This window comes from Ambystoma mexicanum, chromosome 2q (genome assembly GCF_040938575.1).
Source record: "Ambystoma mexicanum isolate Mex_15411 chromosome 2q, UKY_AmexF1_1, whole genome shotgun sequence".
Lineage (NCBI taxonomy): Eukaryota > Metazoa > Chordata > Amphibia > Caudata > Ambystomatidae > Ambystoma > Ambystoma mexicanum.
Genome location: NC_090924.1, coordinates 112894911 through 112921199, shown reverse-complemented (window position 1 = coordinate 112921199; position 26289 = coordinate 112894911). Strand labels below are relative to the sequence as shown.

Sequence of the window (26289 nt, the reverse complement as noted above, 5' to 3'; positions counted from 1 at the left end):
ATGTTTTCATTCTCACTCCCGTGTCTCAATATGGCAGAGGGGCTCGTGGTGTACCCATTGCGTTTCCTCCCCCCTCGTCATGTGGTTCGGGGGTCCCCCGCGTGGAGCAGCTGTTCTGTGCTCCAGCGTGTGGCCTGCCGTACGAATCACTGCAACGTTCTTTGTACTGTACTGGGTACAGGAGATGACGACCGGCACAGGATTGTGTGCAGTCAGCGGAGGAGCTGTGGTATGTTTGATATGGCTGATGCACTTTCCTGAACGTACGTCTCTCTGCTCAGGCTGCTCCAAATGACCCACACGTCCGGGTCTGCAGGCTCCGTGGAAGGGGATTCTCCTTGGAGCAGTGCCACGGCAGGAGCGTAGTCTCCTGGGCTCCGCAACCGCGCCGCTCCGTTCCGCTACCTCCGCGAGGGGGGCTCTCAACGCCCATGAAACTAGACTATGTGGAGCGTCACGCGCTGATGGGTCCTGCGCGCTCCCCAAGTGATGGTGCCAGGTATATCTGGATAGCGCCTCTGTGTGGACTGGAGCTCGAGCGGTCAAGGCCGTGGGTCGCTCTACGCCGAAGCTATGTGTCACTCACCATTCAGCCACGGTGTAGTGTGCGAGCAGTCTGTGGTTGGCGACTGTCCCTTTTCGGTCAGCACTGGTGCCACTGGTAGTTCGTTCAACGCCTCATCCCGGGTTTCCTCCGAGTTCTAAACGTCACAGCGTCTCCGGTTCCACTGAAGTTCGGGCGGAGCAGGCGTGTATTACGCAGCCGGGCAGTGAATCACGTACAGTTGCTTTTCTCTGCGATTCCTTGTGGGATTTTCTCTGGCGTTTTTCTCACTTCATGGTGGGTGTCATCCCCTCGCATATTCCGTCGAGTGTGCTTGAGGGAAGGGGGGGGGGGCCTGTAGTGGGGGCTCAATCCACTTTTCCAGGAGCTCGGGTCGGAGCTCAGACAGAGGAGTTATTCATCAGTGTGCCCCCTGGTGGCCAACCGGCAGCAGTTACTTTTAACGCATTTTTTACTCTTTTCTATGGTCTATACCGTGTTTGGCCAGGACAGTGGACAGTGCCTAAAATGGCCATGCCACAAAGTCCTTTACTCGGTCCTTTGGCCATTTTGCCCCTGTGCCTTACCCAGGTCGACCCGGGAAATTCCTTATTTGGTCATGCAAACCCCTGTACAAACCGAAGCTTTCGCAGGCTTCTGCATGCCTTGTGTGTGTGCTCCCAGGATGTGGGCTAGTTCCAATACACATCCTGGGTGCCAGGATGTCTGGTGTGCTGGGAGTGACTGGGACCACCGTGGTCAGTGATTAGTCCACGTCGGAGATGGCTGAATGTGAGCAGATCTCCTATTGATATCTCTTCATTTTGACATGAAGAAGATTCTAGATAAGAGAAGGCACCTTACACAGATTCCAGGTTGATCTGAGTCCACACTGAACTTAGTAAAGGAGTCAAGTATCCTGAACTGCTGAAGCAGATCCATGGAACCGCTGGAAGGTTTCGCACCTTGACTCTGCTGTTGTCCCGTCGGAGCCCATATTTCGCATCACAGAAGGCCTGCAAGGGCGCTTCAACCATTGGAATAGTGGGACTAACTATTCTCGGCACCTTCTGCTTAGCCTGCAGTGTTCATGGGCCACCCAAGGAACTGACCAGTTAGTATGGGACCTTTGCCCTGGAACTGCTACCGTCTCGAATTTCGACTTGAGCCTTTGGGGACGGTAAGCTCTGGGTAGAAGGCACTCTCCTGCCAAGTTTCATACACCTAGAATTCCTAGGTCTGGAATAGGGAGAGTATGCCTGAAACACACTACACGTGGTCACCGTGTCGCCCAGCTGTGGTAACAATCTTTGTGGGTGCCTTGCTGCTGTGCCCCCCTGTGCCCTAAGATTTGCTGCATTGGAACTGGTCTGATCCCTTCATCAGGAGCTGAGAAATCGCCACTATTCCCAATTCCTGGAACCTGTCCTGCCATTTTGGGAAGACCATGCTTGAATAGTGGGAAGTTATTCTTCATCACCTCAACCACCTTCCTGAACCAGTACAGCCCCCTGAAGACGACTCGTTTGGAACTTAACCGCTGATCGAGTGCTCCGGTACTGAAAGTACTTTTGAGGGCATGGCTCCGCACTTCGTAGGGACTGGAATGCCTATTAGTTAGGGTTTGAATTGTTGAAAGATTGCCTAAGATATATTCGCACTATGTGACCCCTTTCTTTGCAGGTTGTGGATCTACTACTTGCGTAATATTCTTTTAGGCCACGGTTACTGTATATATGTTTCATAGTTAGTGTTGTGTTGGTTTTGTTAATACTGCTGACATTTACTTTGTGTTTGATTTAAAAGGCCTTTAATAAATGTATATGTATTTTAAATATATACACCTGACAGAGTAATTTGTGGTGTTGTTTACTGCGTGTGCTCATTGTGGGTTTTCGGTCACCCTCACCCCTCCTCTCCTGAGACCTAGTCTTCACCACCGGCAATGCTACCATGATTGGTCTGGCTTGTCCACAAGGTTACCCTGTTCCAAGAAACTAGGCTGGCCTTCTGAACCCTGCCCACCAGGCCAGCGTTCAGAAATCCACCTCAACAGACATCTTGCCTGAGAATTGAGACCACGGAGTACCGAGGGTCCACTGGAGGGATCTCATTATCAGACAAGCCTTGGGCACCAGAAAAATGCAGGATGCCATGAGACCGAGTATACCTTAGGAAAATCGAAGGCTGTAAGACGCTGGCCATTCTGGAATTTGATGACCATCTGCTGAATGTGTTGAGCCCTCACCTCGGTTGGCAAGGCTTTTCTGAAGGCTGTATCCAGGACTGCTCCGATGTACTGGAGTTTTTGACATGGTATTATGTAGGACTTCTTGAAATTGAGGGAGAAGCCCCGTCTGTAGAGAGAGTTGCAGGTTTTGTTGAGATGTTCTAGGATCTGTTCGGGAGAACGGGCCCTGATCAACCAATAGTCTAGGTAGGGGTAAACATGAATCCCGCCCCTCCTGAGGTCCGCTGCCACCACTGCCATCAACTTGGTAAAAACCCTCGGGCGGATGTCAGCCCGAATGACAGAACTCGAAACTGATAATGAGAACCGCCAACAGCGAACCTCAGGTACCTTCCTCTGCTTGCAATACATAGGCACATTAAAGTAAGCATCCTGAAGGTCACGTGACACCATCCAATCCTGAAGCTGGGGGTCATGAAGGATCTGAGAAAGGGTAACCATTTTTAACTTGTCCATCCAGAGGAACTTGTTCAAGTATCTCAAGTCCAAAAAATGTCTCAATCCTCTATCCTTTTGGGAGATCACAAAGTAAGGGGAATACCACCCCTTGTTCCGCTCTGTCACCAGTACTGGCTCTATGGCACCTTTCTCTAGCAGACTGGACATTTCTTGCAAGAGGAATGGATCTGGAATTGTGTAGGAATGGCTCGCCCCATGTGGATGATATGAAGGATTTTTTAAGAATAGGAGCAAGTAATCCTGGGCTACTGTTTGTAAGGCCAACGCATCGGAAGTAATGCCCCGCCATTCTTCCAGATGCTGACTGACCCTGCCTCCCACTGCATTCCTGTGGACTAAAGCCTCAAAGTGGTTTTGAGAGAGTGGCTGAGGGTAAAGCAGCTGTTGCCTTGCTGGACTTGGCACCTCCTCCTCGTCCACCATGAGCACAAATTAGGAATAATAGCAAAGGACCTAGCCCTGGCAACTCTCGCCTTCTGCATTTCCATTTTCTGCTCAAACCTTCAGTGCTATGCTGATGACGCCCAACTCATTTTCCGGCTTCCCTCAGACACAGACACCTCCTCTCCTTACCTCATCTCCGATCGCCTAATCAGCATTCACAATTGTTGTGCCACCAACAATCTTTGTGTATATGCCAACAAGACTGAGATCCTCCTCATTGGTACTCCTTCGACATCCTTTCCCCTCACTCTTTGCCAGCCTCCCTGGGCCCTCCTCCTACCACTACATTGAGGCTATGAATCTCGGGTCATCTTTGACTCCACACTTTCCTTCTCCGCACACATTTGTAACGTATCTATCAAGTCAAACATCTTATTGCACCTCCTTAGAGGCACTCTGCCTTTCCTCTCCTTCCCCCAGAAGCTCGCTGTCTACCAAGCTCTGGTTATCTCTAGGTTGGACTACTGTAACAGCCTCTTACTAAATCTACCTGCCTCCACTCTCCGCCCTTTACAACAAATCCAGAACAGGACTGCAAGACTTGTCCTTGGCCTCAATCCCTGGGATTGTATCTCTCCAGCTCTGAAATCCCTTCATTGGCTCCCAGTGGATGCAAGGATTAAATGTAAAACCCTCTGCATTGTACACAATGCTTTCTGGGGCCTGGGTCCAAATTACCTTCAACTATCCCTCCGTAAATACCTCCCCTCTCGAGCCCTTAGCTCTTCTACTTCGCGCTCCTCAGGGTCTGTCGTTTTTCAAAGAAACAAGCTGGTGGCAGATCTCGGTCTTCGGCCGGGGCCTCCCTTTGGAACAGCCTCCTGGCCACCTTGAAACTTGAGGAGAAACATCTCTGGTTCCGGAAGCACCTTAAGACCTTCCTCTTCGCTTCTGCCTTTGCCCCTCTTCTCCCTTGCTGATCTGTTTTTCTTTTTCATCACTGTGCACCTGGCCACCCTTCTATATTTCGGCCTAGGTACCTGCTCACCCTGCCTACCTCCTGCACTGCCTCGCCGCCATGGCTCTGCTAACACTATCAGCTGAGTCCAAAACTGACTGGAGAAATTCACACATAGCGTCTGTTCCATCTTTCACAATATTCATGAAACCTTCCCTCTCGTCACATTCAAGTATATGCTCAGCTGCCATTGCAATACAGTCCCTCAAGGTGTGGGATACGTTTTGCTAGAGTATAAGTGGCATTGATGGACTTTAAAGCCATGCTACTGGCTGAAACATCTTTTTTGGCTATAGAGTCATAAGGCATGTCATCCTTATCTGGAGGTATTGTAGGGTAAACTGCCTAGCTTGATGTGGATGTTGCAGCCTATGCTACAAGACTTTCTGGGGTAGGGTGCCTTAAAAGATATACAGGATCAATGCTTGAGGGCCTGTATTTTTTTTCCAATCAGATTTTTGCTGACAGGCGGATTTTTATCAGTGGACTCCCAGTTAGCTTTTACCCTCTTTTTTAAAGCCGAATGAAACGACACAACAGGATTTTTTTGCGGACCCTTGTCCAGAATGTTCATCAAGTTATGTTCATAGGTTGCAGCAGTTCTCCCCCAACCCAGGTATTCAGTTACTCTATTCATGAGTTGTCTGTACAACGCCTCAGTGTGGTCAGACGGGTCAACTTACCAAACCGAATCTCAGGGGACGTGTGCAGGCCATTTGCACTCTGAAGATTTTCATACAACTATTGTATCCTTGACTCATATACTAACGCTTCAGGAACATTGAGTATTCCGCATTCCAGGCCAAAAGGTTGAGTATCCTGGTCTGTGGTTTCATGTTCCTCATAAATAGAGGAGAGGGACTTCACAAAGTCCTTTTTCGGTAAAGGCTTTAAAGATTTCTCGATTTCTTTCGAGGGCATCGAAGGCTTTGACACCTTCCAAGCCAAAAGGCACTGGTCTAGACGTGCTCAACCCTCGACTCAAAGGAGTCATGGATCGACAGGAACAACGGTCAGCTGTCCTGTGATCGGTGCCCAAGTGCCACAAACAAATGCAGCGAGGGTCGATGATTGACATTTTAGACCAACAGCCGATGCATTTTTTAAACCCAATCTTCGGGGTAGAAGAAGTAGACATTTTCATCAAACCTAGTGTTTCATATAGAAACAACTGTGCCATATTCGAAATGATAGCTTAGCAGAAGAATTGAACTGAAGTAATGGGTACAGTGTGTGATTTATATACTATGGATGGCGTCAATCTTCAAGAGGGGACGGAGGCCTTCGAGGGACATTGAGTCGACGCACAGCACCCTCTACTGCAAAAGAAATTTCAAAGCAGCTGACCCTGGAAGGGTATACCATAAAATGAGGAATATGTGGAGGACACAATCCATTCTAAAAATGACTAGGTGAGAAACATCTGCTGTGTATATGTGTGTCTGTAGTTATATACATTTTTTTAATCATACGGGCGGTGTGAGTGGGGAGAGGCGCACATTCAGCCTTTTAAAGTCCAAGTGGTAGTCCCATCCAAGTGCTTTCATGCCTCTTGTACTCATCAGGGAGGTAGTAAATTCAGGTGGTACAGGTTTGTGCTGCAAGAATCATGCTAGCTGTAGTCCTTCACTGCATCCAGAAACATTAAAAAAAATCATGGCATGAAAATCTCTCAATAAAATCGACAGTCCAGAAAGGATATCGGTATGCATTTTAACTGTGATATCAACCTACACGTAAACAATCAACATCTCAAACAAAACCATTGCATGTAAGAAGTACAGTAAGCATACATCTGAACAAGGGTCAGCAATACAGAGGGAATTATGGCAAGAATCAGGAGACTGACAAGGAAGCATGACCTTCATGCATTTTATTCTCATCCTCAAAAGACCTAATCGTTCCCTAAACCTGTGATACCAAGCCGTACAAAAGGGCGCTAGTCAGGGTGTCAAGATTGCTAAACCTAAACAAAGTCCTCTGTCCAGAAATCCTGTTCAAACCCACTTCCTCTCCCTACTACTCAAAAGAAAACATAAAACATGCAAGACATTATTTTGGGTCTTGCCCAATAAAAGGGATGTTGCTGGCTTCTGAACCCCAGTCCTGGGTCTCTTTACTACAGGGCGTTGCCTAGGTCCACAGTCCCAAACTGTTTGTGTACCACTGTAGTGCTGTCCTGGGCTCCTGCAAGGTCTATGTAGTTTCTCTTTCGACTGGTGCGTCTCAGTCTTTCTCCCTTCTAAGAGACTTTTTGGTTTTGCTTACACCCAAACTGTGCCCTTTCAGTCTTTCTCCCAAATCTGGGTTATCTCGTTTCTCTCCCCAAACCAGTCTCTTCCCACTTTGGGTCTTTTTTGTATTCTCCCCACTCAGATTTCTCACACTGGTTATCGTTGTTTCTTTAACCACACCAGCCTTTTCCTCTTCCTCAATTCCCACTATAGAGTTTCTTGGTATTCTCCCTACTTCAGAGGCTCTTGTTAAAATAGATTCCTAGAATCGGACCTGCTGGACAGATTGTAGGAGGCCATCCTAGTTTTAGTAAACAGGGAACTCTGAGAGGTTCGAGAAAACCCGTGCAAGGTAGTAATGGAGAACAGTCAAGGCTTATTCTCCAGTAGAATGTGAGTGGGGTCAGACCCATCAATTAGTCTATCCAGTATGGCACACAGTAAATATAAAACATAGTTATTTATTATAAGCCCTTTGAACACACTGAACAATAGCACAATATGATATGATACACATATATACAATCACCACAGTACAAAAATGCATTAAAAGCAGCTTATTCAGCAAGTAGGTATGATATGATAGGTTATTTATAATGTGCTTAATACCCAGAGGTTTCTTCGTAAATTAAATGCAACAAATGATGGAACCAGAAAACAAGTTAATTCCCTAACTTAAGCACTCCAAACTCTTATAAGAATAGGGCCTTGTGCCCAAATGTTATAGGCGCCAAATGTTTCCACCCTGAAGGGAGTCTCTGCAGTTAAGTTGCAATTCTCTTGTGTTGGTGATAGTTCAAAAAGTTAAGTTCTTAAACAAATTCACTTAAGTTAAGTAAATGCTCTCTTATATTTCAAGTTACTCTACCCAGGTTGGATGAACAAAAGGTGAGTTAAATGGAGTGCAGGAGACAAAGGTATACATCCTCCTTTGGACAAGGGGCACGTGCGGGTTACAGGGAACAGATAGACTGTTTGCTTAACCCCTCTGGCTGATTTCACAGATGGTATTGCGGATAGTCTGGGGACTGCTGTGGGCTTGATATTCCGTGGCTGGTTCTGGTGAAGAATGCCCCGAAGTTGCCGGTTCGAGGATTCTTCTGGCCGAATGCAACTGCAAGATGGAACCTCTGGTGATGAAGAAATGCAAGAAACACAAGAGACACTGATGCAGACCTTGTCATACAACTTCACAGGTTGGAGAAAGGTGATTTCCAGCGACTGTCTCTGCACAGAAGGGAGGACAGGCGTCCTTCCAGTCAGGGTCACAGAAGCTGCTCTACGACATGATCCCTTAATGCTGAAATTCGGGAACAATGCGATTTGTTGCATGAGCTAGCAACCCCCAAAGTTCTGGGCTTGAACGTGGAACAGTGACGCTTCTCGCAAAGGCAGTTCCTCGACATGGCGTCAAGACAAGTTGGTCCCACTACTGTAAGGCCTGAAGTACCGCTCAAGGTCTTTGGAAATCAAGAAGTCACACAGGTCTTCACCAAACCAGATACAGGAAGGGAGGTTTAGCAACTCCGAGTGGTCTTTGGATCTTCAGCAGGCTGCGCTTCTTCGAGGGATTCCTTGCTCTAATGATGATCTGAAGAAATGGCTGCAGAAGTCCTCCTCTTATCCAAAATCTGAGCTGGAAGCAAGTCTAAGCCCACCAATGGGAAGGAACGGCACCATTCAAACTGCTAGTAGTTGTCCAATCAGGAACAACTATACTGGCTTCACATTTGCACCACACCTAGGCTTCCTGGAACCAAGGATGTGGAGCGGGAGTAGAGATCTCTCCCTCTCCCGAGCTGGCAGGGCCAAACGATAATATGAGCAAAGAAGCAAGTGGAAATCTCGTGGCATGGCCATTTCAGGGCACTATACACGTTTAGTAGACATGTTCGTGCTTTATAGGATGTTATTATATAATTTGAATTTGCATTTTATTCATTTTGGAAAAGGTCAAATTGGAACGGATACCAAATAAATAAACATATGCGGTAAATACAAATGTACACAAAAAAATAATGCAATATGGTAAAAATGTATCTGCTGCCACCAGCCTGTCTTTAGGCACATATAAAAGTAACAAAAACTCCCTGTAAAAACCTATGGTGATACAAAGGTATCCGCCCCTCAATGCAAGTTGCTGTGTGCAATGTTAAAAAGTGCAAGAATTAAAAAGAAACATTGTTCCAGTAATGATAATCTGAAAGACTGATCAGTTTCCCCATAACAATGAGCTAAAGGCAAGGGAAGGTAAGCTAAGGCTTTACTTCCCTTCAAAAAAATCAGAAAAGGTCCAAAAAGAGAAACAAATGAATGGGAGTCCATAGAAACTATGGAGGGAAAGTTGCAAAAAGAGAAATCTTTCCTAACACATTTCCCTGTCATTCTCCCTACCCTGGGGTTTCTCCGTTCTCACCCCACTTCAGGGCTTGTTTCTCCATTTGTCCCCACTATATGGTTTCTCTGAGCTCTTCCCGGTCCGGGGCTTGTCTCTGCCCTTCTACGAATCCTGGGGGTTCTCAGTCTTGCCATGCCGCTCACATCCTCTGGTGCTGGGGTCACTGCATACTTGTGATGGATGGTGCTCCTCAGGAGGCGTCTGCAGTGGAGCTGGCCTTCCCCTCTTTGCGGAGAAGCTTACACGACAGCTCAACTGGACTACACTTTGGTTGGCAGCCTCCCTTCTTTCCCAATCTGTGTGTAAAGACTGGTGGGCTGCTCCCCCTCAGGGCCTGTCCTCAGCCCTCCTCCTCCTCAGTTTGCAGTGCCAGACGGTTCTTGTTTACCGTCCACAAGACCTTGCTGAACTCGCCGAGTCTACACTATGGCTGGGACACGTCATCTGCCATTCTCCAACTTCTGTGTGCCCAACCTCCTTCTGTTTGCGCCTGACATTATTGATCTCGATGGGCTTTGCGGATTCCCCATTGCGATTGGCTCTTTATAGGACGTGCCTCCAATAGGCTCTTCTGTCTTTCTACTGTTTCCCATAAAGACTAAGTGAAGTTTGGGTCAGAAGGCCGGGTAGCCATTAAAGGGGCCATAGGGTTCTTATACACCTTAGTTCCTACATTACCCATAAAGTGTTCATGTCTGGGGGGAGGAATTGTGACTTAAATCCCTATTTGAGGTATTTCTGTGCCCCTAGGGAGGAGTCCCCTCCAGAGGGATTCCACTTGCCCAATCTCCGAGAGGGTATTCAGCTTTGCGGGCACACCTCCACTGTCCCAAAGGGGGCACCTCCCCTTTGGGGAAAGACAACTAACTCCTTGGATTAGTCACAGAATCCACCAAGTTCTGTTATTAACATATAAATCCATCTACAAAGGCAGAAACAGGTGAGACGGATCATTTAGACTACTAGATCACAGATATGTGCATTTCCTTGGGAATGTCGACATTAATCCAGATTTCTTGAAATGGATAATGAAAGTAAAAATGTTACTAGGATTGCTTTTTGTAGTGATTTCAAATGTCACTAATAAAACTTTCACCAAAAAGTCATTCATGGTTTGCGCTTGTGAAAAGCTGCCATAAGGTGTCTGTATAAATGGGATAAATTGGACTAAGGCAGTACATGACTGCAAGGTAGGGGCCATAGCTATCAGTACTTCTGCTGGTTGATCCAGTCAACCCAGCCATTTATGACTATCACTGTGTTTTGGAAAAATACAGACATAAGAGTAATTTACTGTATATCATGCTGAGGACATACAAAGCAAGCAATAGCTATTTTTTCAATACAAACTGAAAATCTGGTTAAAGGCTTACACGAAATTACTTCAGTTTGAGGACCCCACAGTTAGTCTTCTTTCAGGACTGCCTATACTAGCAATCTTTATTCTAACCTTCCCTTCTTATGCCCTACTGAGTGGGGCTTTTTGCAAAGTAGTAGTTATCCTCACATTTATGCACGCAAGCAGTACAAGGAACAAGCTACTTACCTGTAACTGTTGTTCTCCAGCATGGGTCTGGCATGGATTCACATGCTCATGAATATTCCCCGTTGTCAGGCTGGGAATCCTCGGTAAAGAAAAAACCAGTATCAGTTTCGTTTCTGATCTGTCTTTCGTAGTAATAACCAATCACTGGTCTCTGCGTCATACTGACCACAGCCAATGACTGCCCTCTACCTAAGCACCGCCTCTGGCAGCCATCTTCAGATTTGGAAGCACGTGAAGTGGCAGTATGACCAAGTGAAGAGCCGCAGAGGGGTAGGCGGGAGGGTTCGGATGTGAATCCATGCCAGACCCATGCTGGAGAACAACAGTTACAGGTAAGTAACTTGTTCCTTCTCCAGCACGGGGTCTGGCATGGATTCACATGCTCATGAATAAAGAATACATAGCAGTACACACATGCACAACCACGGGAGGTGGCAAAGGCTCAACATTAAGCATTACATCAAACTCAACATTAAGCATCTTACCTCCTCACCAGGCTCACCTCAGGCGAACAGGTTGCGCAGCACTGCTTGGCCGACCCTGGACTCCTCCCTGGAATCCCGGTCGACGCAGTAGAATTTCGTGAAGGTGTGCGTCGACCTCCACGTAGCAGCCCGGCATATGTCCAGCAGGGGCACACCAGATAGGAACGCCGTGGTAGCTGCGATCGCTCTGGTGGAATGGGCTCTCGGACGGCCAGGCAGCGGTCGGTTTGCCAACCGGTGACAGTACATGATACAGCCGGAGAGCCATCTGGAAATGGAAGCCTTCGAGAGAGCCTTCCCCTGATTGACAGGTCCAAAGTTCACAAAGAGTTGTGACGTCTTCCGAAAACACTTTGTGCGGTCCACGTAGAACTTCAGCGCTCTAGCCACATCCAGCGAGTGCAAAGTCCTCTCAGCCGGCGACGAAGGCGACGGGAAAAACACAGGCAACACCAAGGGTTCGTTGAGATGGAAGTCGGACGGTACCTTGGGCATGAAGGAGGGGTGCGTCCTGAGCACTACCCTCGTGTCGTGAAAAGTCAAGTACGGGGCCTTGCAGGAAAGGGCCTGGATCTCTCCCACTCGTCGTGCGGAGGTGATGGCCACAAGAAACGCTGTTTTCCACGACAGAAATTTCAACGGAGCCGAGTGCAGAGGCTCGAACGGAGGTCCCATGAGCTTGGTCAGCACCACGTTGAGCTCCCACGCCGGGGCCGGAGCCTTCACCGGCGGGAACGATCTGAACAGTCCCTTCATGAACTCTTTCACCAGACGATGAGACCACAAGGACGTCCGCCCCGTGGTTCTGGTGTATCGGGAGATCGCAGCAAGATGAATCTTGATGGACGCGTGTGCCAGTCCAGCTTTGGCCAGCGTCAGCAGGTACGGCAGTACTTGGGGAGCCGTAATCCGTAGAGGGTTAATCTTCTGTGCGTGGCACCAGACAGAGAACCTCTTCCATTTGTGTCCGTAGCATTTAAGAGTCGAGGACGCCCTGGCCTTTGCAAGAACCTCTCTGCAGTCGGCCGGTATGTCGTATCCTCCAAACTCTAGCGCTGCAGGAGCCAGGCCTGCAAGTTCAGCGATTTCGGGTCGTGGTGGAGGATGGCGCCTCCTTCCCTGGAGAGTAGATCCGCGTCCACCGGCAGCTTGATTGACGGGGACGCTGAAAAGTCCAGAAGGTCCGGGAACCATATCTGCCTCGGCCACGCAGGTGCGACGAGGACCATCCTGCACCGTGACCTCTTGAGCTGGTTGACGAGCCGGATTAGCAGTGGCAATGGAGGGAACGCGTAAAGGAACAGGCCCTCCCAGGGGAACGAGAAAGCATCGCCCATGCTCCTCGCCTGGGGAAACCTGCTGGCGAACCTCCGGCACTTGGAGTTCGTCGCCGTCGCGAACAGGTCGATCTGGGGTGTGCCCCACCGTCGGAAGAGGCGATCCACTAGATCCTGCCGTAGCTCCCACTCGTGGCACGAGCGCAGCTCCCTGCTGAGTGAGTCGGCGATGGTGTTTTTTATCCCTGCCAGATGAAACGGCACCAGAAACATCCTTTGGGCGACGGCCCAATGCCACAGGTCCTGCGCCTCCTTGGACAGTGCTGGGGACCTGGTTCCGCCCTGTTTCCTGATGTAAAACATGGTGGTGGTGTTGTCGGTGAAGACCCTCACCACCTTGCCCTTGAGGGACGGAAGGAAGGACCTGAGGGCCCAAACACTGCACGGAGCTCTAGGACGTTGATATGTAGTGATTTCTCCGTCGGGAGCCAAAGGCCTCTTGCGTGCAGATTTTCGGTGTGCGCTCCCCACCCTTCCAGGGAGGCATCCGTGGTCACTGTCTCCTGGTGGGCTGGGGTCTGGAAGTCCATGCCCGCCGTCAGATGCGCGCGGGTGCCCCACCACCGGATCGCTCGTCGGAAACTCTCGTCGAGTGTGATCCTTTCCTCGAAGCTGCCCGTCGTTTGGATCCAGCACGCGTCCAGGAACTACTGCAACGGGCGCATCCGGAGCCTGCACAGGGGAATGAGGTAGATGCAGGAAGACCTCATTCCGAGGAGGGACTTGATGGACCTCCCCTTGGCCGCGTCGGCCACCAACATCCGTTGTACCTTGCCCAGGATGGCCCTGGTCCTCTCCTCCGACGGGGAGGCCAGAAGGGACACTGTGTCGAGCCTCGCTCCCAGAAACCGTGCGTCTTGCGCGGGTACCAGGTGGGATTTGGCGTAGTTCACGGAGAATCCCAGGTCCGTGAGAAGCTGGACGGTCCTTGCCGTGTGGTCCACGGCGAGCTCCCTCGTCTTGGCTCGGATGAGCCAGTCGTCCAGGTAGGGGTAGACGTGGATCCCCTCTCGGCGCAGCTGCGCCGCCACCGGTGCAAGGCACTTGGTGAAAACCCTGGGTGCCGACCGTAGTCCGAAGGGGAGGGCTTTGAACTGGTAGTGACGCCCTTGGACCACAAACCTGAGAAATTTTCGGTGCCCCCTTAGGATGGGAATATGGAAGTAGGTATCCTCCAAATCCAACGACGACAGGAAGTCTCCTTCCTCCAGCTGACCCAGGACGTGCTGGAGGGTGACCATCCGGAACTTTTGCGCCTTGATGAACTTGTTCAGACGTCGCAGGTCCAGGATGGGGCGCCATCCCCCCGTCTTCTTCCTCACGAGGAAGTATCTCGAGTAAACTCCGGAGCCCCGAAGCCTCTTTGGGACGAGTTCGATGGCGCCCTTCCTGAGCATAGCCTTTACCTCCAGGAGAAGTTGAGGGACGTGAAGTTCTTTCCTGGCCACGGGGGGGACGCGCGGACACCTTCTTTGAAACTCGAGCGCGTGGCCCCGGGACAAGGCGTCCAGCACCCAGCGGTCGGTGGAGATGGACTCCCACACGCTGACGAAGCCCGCCAGCCGGCCTCCCACCGGGGTGCTTCGGTGGGGGCCCGACCCCACGGCCGGTTCAATCCTGCTTCGACGAGGCTTTGCCGCCTTGACCTCCTTGGCGATGACGGCGGGGTCCGCCAGACTTGCCTCGTCCTCTGTAGGCCTCCTGAGACGACGAGCGGGCCGCCTGACGGTAGGTGGAGAAACCGCCGCCGGAACCTTTGGAGGCGCCCTTGCCTCCGCTGCTCCGAAAGGGGTCGTTGTTGCAGAACTCCAAGGGCCCGGGCCGTCTCGGTGTCCGCTTTAATGGCCTGAAGGGAATCGTCCACTGTTTTCCCAAACAGGTTGTTCCCATCGAAGGGCAGGTCCAGGACTCTGGTCTGAACGTCTTGACGGAAGTCCGTAGCCTTGAGCCATCCACGCCGCCTAAGGCAAACGCTGTTGCCCAACTGGCGGAGCCCAGTGTCGGCGATGTCCGTCGCAACGGTAATGGCGTGGTCCGAAGCCACCTCGCCTTCCTGCAGGATCTCCAGGGCCTCTGCCCTCTTGTCGTCCGGCAAGAAGTCCAGCAGGGGAGCCAGTTTGTACCAGAGCTCCCTGTCGTAGCGGGCTACGATAGCCAAGGCGTTGGCCCCTTTAATAGTCGTCGCTGCAGACGAGATGACTCTGCGTCCCATAGCGTCCAATTTCTTTCTCTCGCCGTCCGGTGGGGAAGTCGATGTGGAGGCCGCACCCCCACCCCCCGCTTTTTTCCTGGCCGCCGCAGAGACGACAGGGTCCGGGGTAGGCTGCGCCCGGAGGCACAGGGGGGCCGTGTCCGGGACCCGGTACTTTTTCTCGTACCGGTCTGTTCTAGCTGGCGTCGTGGAAGGGTTCTTGAGGAGGGTGAGGCCCTCATCCCAAATGTCGTCCAATAGAGGCACTGCGAGGACCGTCTTCCTCTTGGCCTCGCGCCGCTGATAAAGGAAACCTTCCTTCTTCTTCTCCTCAGGGCAGAGTTGGAAAAGCTCGGATGCCCTGGTGATCATGGAGTGGAACGATCCAATCTCGTCGGGCGGAGAAGCCCTGGTGGGAGGCGACGACGGTACATCCTCGTCGTATACCTCGTCGTCCGTACCCGTCGCTGCCGTGTCAGTCCCCGTATCATCCCCTCGGGTGGACGGGGAGGAGGGCTGGAAGGGGCGCGACGGGTGAAAAGGAGGCAGAGGGTGGAACCTTCTTTTCTTGGTAGGGGGAACACCAGAAGGTCCCGGTTCTGTGTCCCCCGACGGGAGAGGTTCCGTCGGCAACGGTAGTCTCGTCCTTATCTCTGAGCATAAGGACTGTATAGCCAACAAAATGGCCGCCGAGTTGTCTCGCGGCGCTGGCAGTGGGGAATCCGACGGGCGATCAGGGGCCCCGTCGGTACCCTCGACGATGTCGTCGTTACCTGCGTCGGGATCCATCCCGACGGGCCGGTCTTCTTCCACGCCGAGGCCGTGGCTTAAGACCTCGACCAGCTCCTCCTCCGAGGTTGAGGCCGAATCTACGACGACGCCCTGCCCCCCCTTTTTCTTCCCCACGGGGGATTTCACGGGGGTCCTATCGATGGGCACAAAAGAGGACTCCCTCCGAGGTGGCAGGGAGACTCTAAGCCCCGAGGTCGCCACCACTGGTGTAGCCTCCACAGGCTGAGCCAGGGCCGCCGCGACAGTATCGATAGAGGGCTTGGCCGGATGGATTAAGGCCTTCACCACCTTAGGTGCGCTCACCGCCTTATCCTTGGGGGGGGGACACTGCCTCGCTCCCCCTCCGCCTTCGAGCTCGACCGGGGCGTCTCCAGGAGCCTCGCCGGGTGCTCGGCCTTCCTCTTACCCGACCCAGAGCGTTGGCTCGTGGTTGATGGTGCCGGGGAGGGTGCGCCCAGCCTGGCGCCCGTAGAGCCTGACCGTTCGGCGCTCCCGGTGCCAGCGGACTCGCGGTGCTTGGCCTTATGTTGGACCCCCGTCGCCGGGGCGTCCTCAAAGGTCTTAGAAGACGGCTCGGATTTCTTCCTCTTCTTCTCGCCGGACGGGCTCTTCCCTTCCAGCCAGTTGGCGAGAAGTTGATGGCGGTCCTTCATGGTTCGCTCCGACATGTTGCCGCAAAACGCACAGTCCTTCTCAACGTGCATCCTGTCCTCATGTAGGCAGTAAAGACAAAAAGAGTGTTCGTCCTCCTTGAAGACGTTCTGCAGCTGGCATCCAGGGCAGACCCTGAACAGCTTTCCGGGCGTCGAGCTTCCCCTCTCCTGGGCCATGACCGGGCCTGAGAAACTTCTGGAGTCCTCCAAAAGCGTAGCTCGACGAAATCTTCACCCTTGAGGGGCGCAGACGAATCCGACACGGGTCCCCGTTGATCGGATGGAGAGTCGGTGGAGCTTGAGGCTCTTTTGACCGAAAAAACAAAGTTTTTGAGAAAAAACGTGAAAAAATAGCACTAACGCTCGAGAGCAATAGCACGAGGATCCCAACACATGAACGTGCGGTAAAAATCTGAAGATGGCTGCCAGAGGCGGTGCTTAGGTAGAGGGCAGTCATTGGCTGTGGTCAGTATGACGCAGAGACCAGTGATTGGTTATTACTACGAAAGACAGATCAGAAACGAAACTGATATTGGTTTTTTCTTTACCGAGGATTCCCAGCCTGACGACGGGGAATATTCATGAGCATGTGAATCCATGCCAGACCCCATGCTGGAGAACTATATTTATTTTCCATTCCAACCTCTCTTACATGAATAGCAAATGAAATACATACATTAAAAACCGCAACATCCGCTTACTCTATAGAGTAATCCAACAACACAGTTGATAATTGTTTCAACTTTTAAAAAACTCTAGCTTTTAAGAGCCTCCAGCAGAGATTGGAGTAAGGAGCTTTGTTACACTACTTTGGGCACGTAAAATAGTGAGAGACCTTTTTGGAAAAGCTACCATGCTATGTAAGTACTTCAGAAGTTGCTTAAGGAGAAGGTCAATAGTGAAGACAAAACTTAACTTACCCTAGTTGAATTAGTTCATTAAGTTTGGGGGCATTCTTTTCATCCATACCTGCAACAAAAGGAAATACAAGATAACAGAAATATTTTTTTTTAAAATGTGTAGACTTTTATAACATACATTTTATTTAAAAGCAATACAAAAATTAACAATAATTGCTGACAGAAAGGTTGTGTGTTCATATCCCCAGTTCATCTTTGAGAGCCTTAATTAACATGCTTGAAGACTTTCATTATTCCCTGTCAAAAGCCAGGAAATCCTTGAAACAATTTAAAATAAGAAACATGCACTTGGGTTAGCCGAACCACATAATTTGGGCTTTGTAACTCTCAGGAAATGAGGAAGGAGGCCCATGATCAACACGGAGGATGCCATCGACAAATTCCAGTCACACACTGTACTGACTGGCATGCAAGCCGCATTCAGCAAAGCAGGGGTTCGAATAAGATTATAAAACATATCTAAACTGCAGATTTCCATGAAGAACTCCCTTTTTCTTCTCCAGCAAGGGATTTTTCATAAATTCAAAAACTTCAAATGGATTCTATATAGTATTAAGTAACATTACAGTACATCATGCCATAGAAAAAGAGGTAAGCCAGGCTAACGTTTATCAAAACTGTCTGCAACACTGTCTTCCTATCTTGTTTACAAGACCAAGCAACAGTTCACGGCAAGAAAAAAACAAATGGGTGCGGCACCATACTGCATTCACCCAAGCTAATTTATATTTCCCCTGTTAAATTAGTTGATGAATAAGTCGATCAACAAGGTTTATACTCTAAGTATCAAACAGGCTTTAGAAAAGCTATGAGCACCACTCTTAACGCTACTATTATGGCGCATATTATATCTGGAGTGAAACCCAAGGACGCATGCCCAGTCTATATTGCATTGATCGATATGTCTGCTGCTTGTTGTGCGAAATATTCTCTTGTCCAAAATGGCAAAGTTAGGAATCCCTTCCAATTTATTATACTGGTTTGTACAATTCCACACTGACACATTTTACAGGATTAGGATTACCAGCGATGGAAGAACCACTGATCCTATAAGAACCTCAATAGGATTGAAGCAGGGCAGAAACCTTGCAGCCACCTTCTTTAATCTTTAAATTGCCAACTTGGATGATGGGTGGAAGGAGAAAAGCCTTTTTTCGAGTAAAATTGGTTCATTACGTCTGCAATGGCTAGCCTTTGCAGACAACTTTATCAACTTTGACCCCACACCAACGGGGCTTCAAACCAAACAGCACCTATTTGAGGACTTTGCGCGAGCACACAATCTTCGCCCAAATCCAACCAAACCTGCTATCATGAGATTCAGCCTAAAAAACAAGACCAAAGCATTCAGCTGGCAAATACTGAACACACCGATACCTTTGATCACTGCTACCATCTATCTGGGTTACCACATATCTGAGAAGAAGTCGATCAATTCCTGGATAGAGCAACTAAACCTAATGGCTCGAATGCTGCTTTCCCAGCTAAAAATTATTTTTGCCAAATACTGTAAATATTCCTTGGTACTCATTATATATTTCTTTAATCTAAAGGTCGAGAGTGTACTCTTATATTCTTTGGACATTGGCCTATTTGATTTGAATTCATTCCTGGACAGCCTCCAAGGTAGGCTCCTGAAATCGCCAATGCATCTCTCGCCCGCATTGCCTAATAGCATTATTAGACACAAATTGGATCTGATCACACGTTGCTCTGAAGGAAATGGAGACAACTGCTAAACTATGCTATCAATTCTCCCATCAATTCTCTTTATGTGGATCTAAAAACGAACCTGTCTTCGAATAAAGTGCCTTCTATCAATGTATACCAACGTGAAATGCAGACAATAATGGCTGAGGTGAATATCACATCTGATTAGGTTTAGGCTTTGTTTATTTATAAAGCGTAAGCCAGGCCCAGAGGCAACCGGGTGCATAATCTTGCAAAAAGGTTACAATACACAATTAATACACAGTAAAATGTGCATAAATATACAACAATGTACAGAGAAAAATACCATTAACAGATTATAATACAAATACAGTAAATAAGTGTAAATACACGTAGCTTGTATTACACAAGGCAAGGAGGTCTGGGTGAGGGGTCTCATAGATCATGAGAGAATAGCCAGATTGATTTGTGTTTAAGACCTGGATAGGCAAAGAAGAAAATATATGAGCACGATTGGTGTAAAACTCTCGAAGAAATACAACATTATAAAACATATACTTAATAGGCTAAATTCATCAAAAAAAGAACTGTTCAATACAAATACATTGAGTCTTTCCTCTGTAATCATAAACGAAATTATTATATGAGGTTTCAATTAAATCGATACTACACAAGGGAAAGGACTGCTCATTGGAACAAGGCTAAAAAGGTGATGAGATATCTTTTAAATGTTTTTTCCATACTTGTGAAGAAGCGGTTGAATCACTAAAACACTTAATATTATTCTGTCCTCATTTTAAATCCAAGAGAACGATCTTATTAATGACATTTGTTAATATGGACTTTGAAGATTGTCTTGAAGGACTTTGGGCAAGAATGATGAATGCAAACCATTGGCCTTTGATATTCACCCTTGCTTGGCTCTTTAAACACATAGAAAAAGAACTTGGGAATTCTGCTTCATAATCATGCCCAGTTTTGATTTTCTTTAGTGCCTTTATTATCTTACTGTAATTTATGATGTAATTATCGTTGATGTTTAAGGATAACAACGCTCATTTTTAAGAAATTATAGGTATAAATGGACAATTTTTATTCTTGCTTTTTTTGTAAAGGTTCTTTTCGAACCATGGACACATAAAAAAAAATAAGTCTTAACATGTAATAATGATGAAACACAATAAATATGAAGTAATACATGTAAAAGTAATGCATACTTAAATAAGATATTTTGCAAAATTGATACGAAACTATAAACATTAGGACTGACAGGGGGGACAGACTAGACATACAAGTGAAACAATAGGAGAGAGGAAAAGGAATTATTCGCTGAAATAAAACTAAATGTACGACAAATATGCTGTAAAAACACTCCATTTACTTTTGAATTCAGGTACCTTCTTGCACGAAAAGTCAGACATTCTGTCAATTCTACGAAAAGAACAAATCGAGATTGTAGGACAATTTCGGAGCTGTTTTGCAGTTGGATGAAATAAGGTGAAAAGCAACAAAAATGAACAAAACAGAACACATCAGGGGATTGGATGGTAGTCATACATGGGTCAACTAGGACACCTACCATCAAATTACCCAATTTCTCCAAAAAGAATAGACATTTACACTTGAATATGGAATGGGTAAAATCAGCCAGTGGGTATCGACAGGACCAGCATGGATTACAAACACCAGGCATTTTTGCCAATTTAGCTGGTGTTAAATAAGCTCTATGTAAAATAAAGTAGTGGGCCTGAGTAAGATTAGCCGCAACTGATGGGGTAAAGGGATGATTCCAAATTGGAACCCATGTCTCTTAAAATCTAATTCCCATTGTTTGCACATTTTGGAGTTGAGATTATGAGCTTGTATAGGCTGATTGCGAATCAAGTATAGTTTAGATGCTTTGGTGTATGGAGAATGAATTAATACATCAATTAATTCTGACAGCTCTTTTCGGTTATAATGAAGAAATACTTTGAGATTTAGATTTACAAGAGTACCATATGTTTTGTAATCAGAGTTATTGAGATTAAAATGCATGCATAGCTGAGAAATGGAATAGCAGCGTAATTATGAAATATAGGTTTAACAAGACAGATCCATTATTTACAAAAATGTTACACTACAGGTAAGTTTGGGTTTAAAAGGGAAGGATTTATTAAACCATAAGAAGGCCTTGGCGATATCCGGAACGGTATGGGAACAATTTAGCAAGCAGTACCAGCCATTTTTCATTGAGTGTAAAAGAAGACGTTTTTTAATAACTGGCCACGCATAAATCTGAAGGAAGTGAATAGGTGCAAGAGATGCAATTAATCTAGGTTCTCTTTTAATCCAAGAAGGGGTCATCTGAGGTTCATTATATAGCAACATAATATGTCACAATAAGTGTGCTTTTAAAAAATATATGTTTATTTTAAACCAAGGCGGGGTAGTAACAAAACAAATATGGTTATGCATCAACTTAACATTTCAGTTCTTCCTTCCCTCTCCACCCCCTCTGTGGTTGCCTGCCTTGATCAAAGTTTCAGAAGTCCAGAGTTTCCCCTCTTGCTTTACCTGTCCTCCCACTCCCGGAGTGTGCCCCCATTGTCTAGGACCCTCCTGGCCTGTTGGGGTTTATAGGTTAAGGCTGGAAATCTCAAGTCAGTCACACAATGGGCCCCAAATGTTCTGGAAACGGTGGAGACGACCTGCCCTGGCCGCTGTTACCTTCACTGTGATTAGTATGTCCCATATTTTTATCCACCAAAGGGGAAGGAGAGGGCCCTCCTTGGACTTCCATGAACGGGCGATCGTTATTCTTCCTGCCAGGAGGCATTGAGACAGAAGCTTAGCTTTGGCTCCGGACATTGGGTAGATCCCGGGAACTGGGGCGCCCAGAAGGACCGGTTCTAGTGGAAGCGTCATTTGGGTGATCCCTTCAAATAGTGGCTAGGCATTGCTTCCAGAATTGTTGGGCTTTTGCTGCTTGGCGGGTTTGTGGGTGGGAGCACCAGTGGCAGAGCTGAATGTAGGAGAACCGGTCTCTTTCCTGGAGCCGCAAGGCTTCCTTACATTGTTCGAAGGTGCGCGCCCCCCCCCCTACAAAAATCTGGCCCAGAGACTCCAGACCCCCTGAGATCCAGTTCTTAAAGTTCTGGAGATTTGCCCCAGGTGAGAAGGTTGGTTATGTAACACCAGGGATGAGGGACACAGTCCTTTAGGGATCCGCTTCTGCTTCAGGGCTCTGTCCCAAGAGTCTATAGTGTGCCTGGTGGATAGCAGTAGTCCCTCCCATTTCCACCGCATTGGGGGTGAGATGTGTGGAAGAAATTGTATGGGGTGAGACAAGCGGGATTGATCGAGCTCCACCCATCTGGGGGGGCCAGTGGATACCTGCCATGCTTGAATGCACGCCAATTGTGCTGCCATCTGGTATCCCTGCAGTTCAGGGACCCCCAGACCGCCTAGCCTAACATTACCTTGCATTGTTTTTGGGGGATCCTCGTCTTTTTCCCCCTCCAGATGAATCGTAGCATTTTCCTCTGCAAGTCGCGGAGGGCCGGTTTCAGCATTGGGACCGGGACAGATGAACAAGCATATAGAAATCTTGGCAGGAGGTTCATTTTGCAAGCAGTGATATTTCTTGGGACTTCCAGCGCTTCAGGTCATCTTCCAGTTCTTTAAAAAGTGGGGGGAAATCTACGCGATAATCGTTCCTCGGGTTCGACGGGACTTGGATACCCAGGTGGGAGACTGTCTTAGTCTTCCACTGAATAGGGCACAGCGGGATCAGGGCTTCCCGCTCTGGTGGGGCTAGGCCTATCCCCAAAGCTGCAGACTTATTAAAATTGATGGAGAAACCAGTGACCCTTCCGTAGCTATCTATCTTGGCTAGGGCATGCATCAGTGAGGTACAGGGCTCCGACACAGTGAGTAAGATGTCTGCATACAGGGCCATTTCATGTTGCGAGGGGCACACTTGGAGACCCTTGATAAGGTTATGCAGCCCGATTCTTTGGGCTAAGGGTTCCATAATCAGTGCAAATAGGAGCAGGGATAGCGGGCATCCTTGCCTAGTCCCGCAGGTCAGGGTGATCGGATCGTAAAGGGTGCCACTGATTCTTAGGAGGGTCTTTGGTGACTTGTAGTTCGCCAGGACCATGACTCGAAATTCCAGCCCGAACCCAAAGGCCTCCAGGGTAAGCCTCATAAAGGTCCAGTCCACCTTGTCAAATGCTTTCGTGGTGTCACGGGCCAGAAGTGCTAGCCCCTGGGAGTACCTGGTGGCCAGATCCACCAAGTCCAGTGCTCTACGGATATTATCGCCCGTGGACCTGTTCCTGATGAAGCCGGTCTAGTCAGGGTGGATTAGGTCAGGCAGTATGTGGGAAAGGCGCATCGCAAGGATCTTAGAATAAATGTTGGCATCAATGTTCAGCCGGGCAATTGGTCTGTAAGAGGCCGGGTTCCTCGGGCCCCCAACCCAGGTTTGGGTAGAAGGACGGTGATAGATTCTTGCATAGAGGGGGTTACTGTGCCCGCGTCCTTAAAAGGAGCTTGACTAATGGTGTCAGCAGTTGGGGCCTAAAATTCTTATAGAATCTGGTGGAATATCCGTCAGGGCCGGGAGCTCGAGTTTTAAGGGATTTTATGGCCTCCTCCATCTCCTCACCTGAGATCGGAGCGTTCAGCATATCTCGGACTGAGTCACTCAGCCGGGGAAGGGCCGCTTTCAGCAAGTATTCTGTCTGCTCCTTCACGTCTCATGATGGTGCAGCCATCACTTGTGCCAGGTGATTTGTTGCCAGCTGTAGTTTCTCTGGTTCAGAATATTGTATCCTGTCTTGCGGATCCCGTAGTCCAATGATTGTATTACTCCTCTTTATTTTGGCGAGTTTAGCCACCAGTAGTTTGTCCGCTTTATTGTTCTTTGCATAAGAGAATTGTTTGGCTTTCGCCAGTAGTTGTGCGGTATGCTCGGCGTAGTGGGCTTCAATCTTTTTCCGTGCAGTATGGATAGCTTGTTGCGTCTTTGGGGACCAGCCCTTCTCTTTGTGAGTCTCCTCTGCTTTCTGGAGATCTTCCTCAAGGTCAGGCGAGATTGCCGGTTGCTCCTGTGGTATGCCACCTCGAGCCATCAACTCTCCTCGGATTACTGCTTTCATAGCATCCCAAGTATTTGCTAGGGAGGTGTCTTTGCTAGGGTTCTCTTTTAGAAGTTCTTAATTGACGTTGCTATTGCTTCTTAACGGCATCTTGTTCATTATCGGGTCGTACAAGTCCATCTGCGTTCAGCAGTGGGGTTTGGCTCATGTACGCCAAACTCCAGGGTTACCGGGGCGTGGTCGGATAAAATTCTTGATCCAATGGACACCTCATTGGCGTAGGCGAGCACTTGCAGGGATGTCAGAAGGAGATTGATTCTCGAGAAAGTCCTATGGACATAGGAATAAAAGGAAAAGTCTCTCTCTGAGGGATGAAACACCCACCAGGAGTCCACCACCTCTAGGGTTCTAAATAGGCGTAGCAGTCCAAGAGCCAGCGTAAAGTCCCCTGGGGAGGGTGGGTGTGAAGGAACAAGTTACTTACCTGTAACTGTTGTTCTCCAGCATGGGTCTGGCATGGATTCACATGCTCATGAATATTCCCCGTCGTCAGGCTGGGAATCCTTGGTAAAGAAAAAACCAGTATCAGTTTCGTTTCTGATCTGTCTTTCGTAGTAACAACCAATCACTGGTCTCTGCGTCATACTGACCACAGCCAATGACTGCCCTCTACCTAAGCACCGCCTCTGGCAGCCATCTTCAGATTTGGAAGCACGTGAAGTGGCAGTATGACCAAGTGAAGAGCCGCAGAGGGGTAGGCGGGAGGGTTCGCATGTGAATCCATGCCAGACCCATGCTGGAGAACAACAGTTACAGGTAAGTAACTTGTTCCTTCTCCAGCATGGGGTCTGGCATGGATTCACATGCTCATGAATAAAGAATACATAGCAGTACACACATGCACAACCACGGGAGGTGGCAAAGGCTCAACATTAAGCATTACATCAAACTCAACATTAAGCATCTTACCTCCTCACCAGGCTCACCTCAGGCGAACAGGTTGCGCAGCACTGCTTGGCCGACCCTGGACTCCTCCCTGGAATCCCGATCGACGCAGTAGAATTTTGTGAAGGTGTGCGTCGACCTCCACGTAGCAGCCCTGCATATGTCCAGCAGGGGCACACCAGAAAGGAACGCCGTGGTAGCTGCGATCGCTCTGGTGGAATGGGCTCTCGGACGGCCAGGCAGCGGTCGGTTTGCCAACCGATGACAGTACATGATACAGCCGGAGAGCCATCTGGAAATGGAAGCCTTCGAGAGAGCCTTCCCCTGATTGACGGGTCCAAAGTTCACAAAGAGTTGTGACGTCTTCCGAAAACACTAAGTGCGGTCCACGTAGAACTTCAGCGCTCTAGCCACATCCAGCGAGTGCAAAGTCCTCTCGGCCGGCGACGAAGGCGACGGGAAGAACACAGGCAACACCAAGGGTTCGTTGAGATGGAAGTCCGACGGTACCTTGGGCATGAAGGAGGGGTGCGTCCTGAGCACTACACTCGTGTCGTGAAAAGTCAAGTACGGGGCCTTGCAGGAAAGGGCCTGGATCTCTCCCACCCGTCGTGCGGAGGTGATGGCCACAAGAAACGCTGTTTTCCACGACAGAAACTTCAACGGGGCCGAGTGCAGAGGCTCGAACGGAGGTCCCATGAGCTTGGTCAGCACCACGTTGAGCTCCCACGCCGGGGCCGGCGCCTTCACCGGCGGGAACGATCTGAACAGTCCCTTCATGAACTCTTTCACCAGACGATGAGACCACAGGGACGTCCGGCCCGTGGTTCTGGTGTAACGGGAGATCGCAGCAAGATGAATCTTGATGGACGCGTGTGCCAGTCCAGCTTTGGCCAGCGTCAGCAGGTACGGCAGTACTTGGGGAGCCGTAATCTGTAGAGGGTTAATCTTCTGTGCGTGGCACCAGACAGAGAACCTCTTCCATTTGTGTCCGTAGCATTTAAGAGTCGAGGACGCCCTGGCCTTTGCAAGAACCTCTCTGCAGTCGGCCGGTATGTCGTATCCTCCAAACTCTAGCGCTGCAGGAGCCAGGCCTGCAAGTTCAGCGATTTCGGGTCGTGGTGGAGGATGGCGCCTCCTTCCCTGGAGAGTAGATCCGCGTCCACCGGCAGCTCAATTGGCGGGGATGCTGACAAGTCCAGAAGGTCCGGGAACCATATCTGCCTCGGCCACGCAGGTGCGACGAGGATCATCCTGCACCGTGACCTCTTGAGCTGGTTGACGAGCCGGATTAGCAGTGGCAAAGGAGGGAACGCGTAGAGGAACAGGCCCTCCCAGGGGAACGAGAAAGCATCGCCCATGCTCCTCGCCTGG

The 26289-nt window shown here is 49.1% G+C and overlaps 1 protein-coding gene across 2 annotated transcripts in view; it reads right to left on the bottom strand.

Annotated features, from left to right (window-relative positions):
- The window catches only part of CRAMP1 (cramped chromatin regulator homolog 1), a 1760184-nt gene that overhangs the window by 1185671 nt on the left and 548224 nt on the right, over nt 1-26289 (bottom strand). For both annotated transcript variants that reach the window (XM_069646975.1, XM_069646973.1), the window contains exon 6: nt 17213-17261. In XM_069646975.1, coding sequence (XP_069503076.1) covers nt 17213-17261 — 49 coding nt within the window. The remainder of the gene's footprint in view (nt 1-17212; nt 17262-26289) is intronic.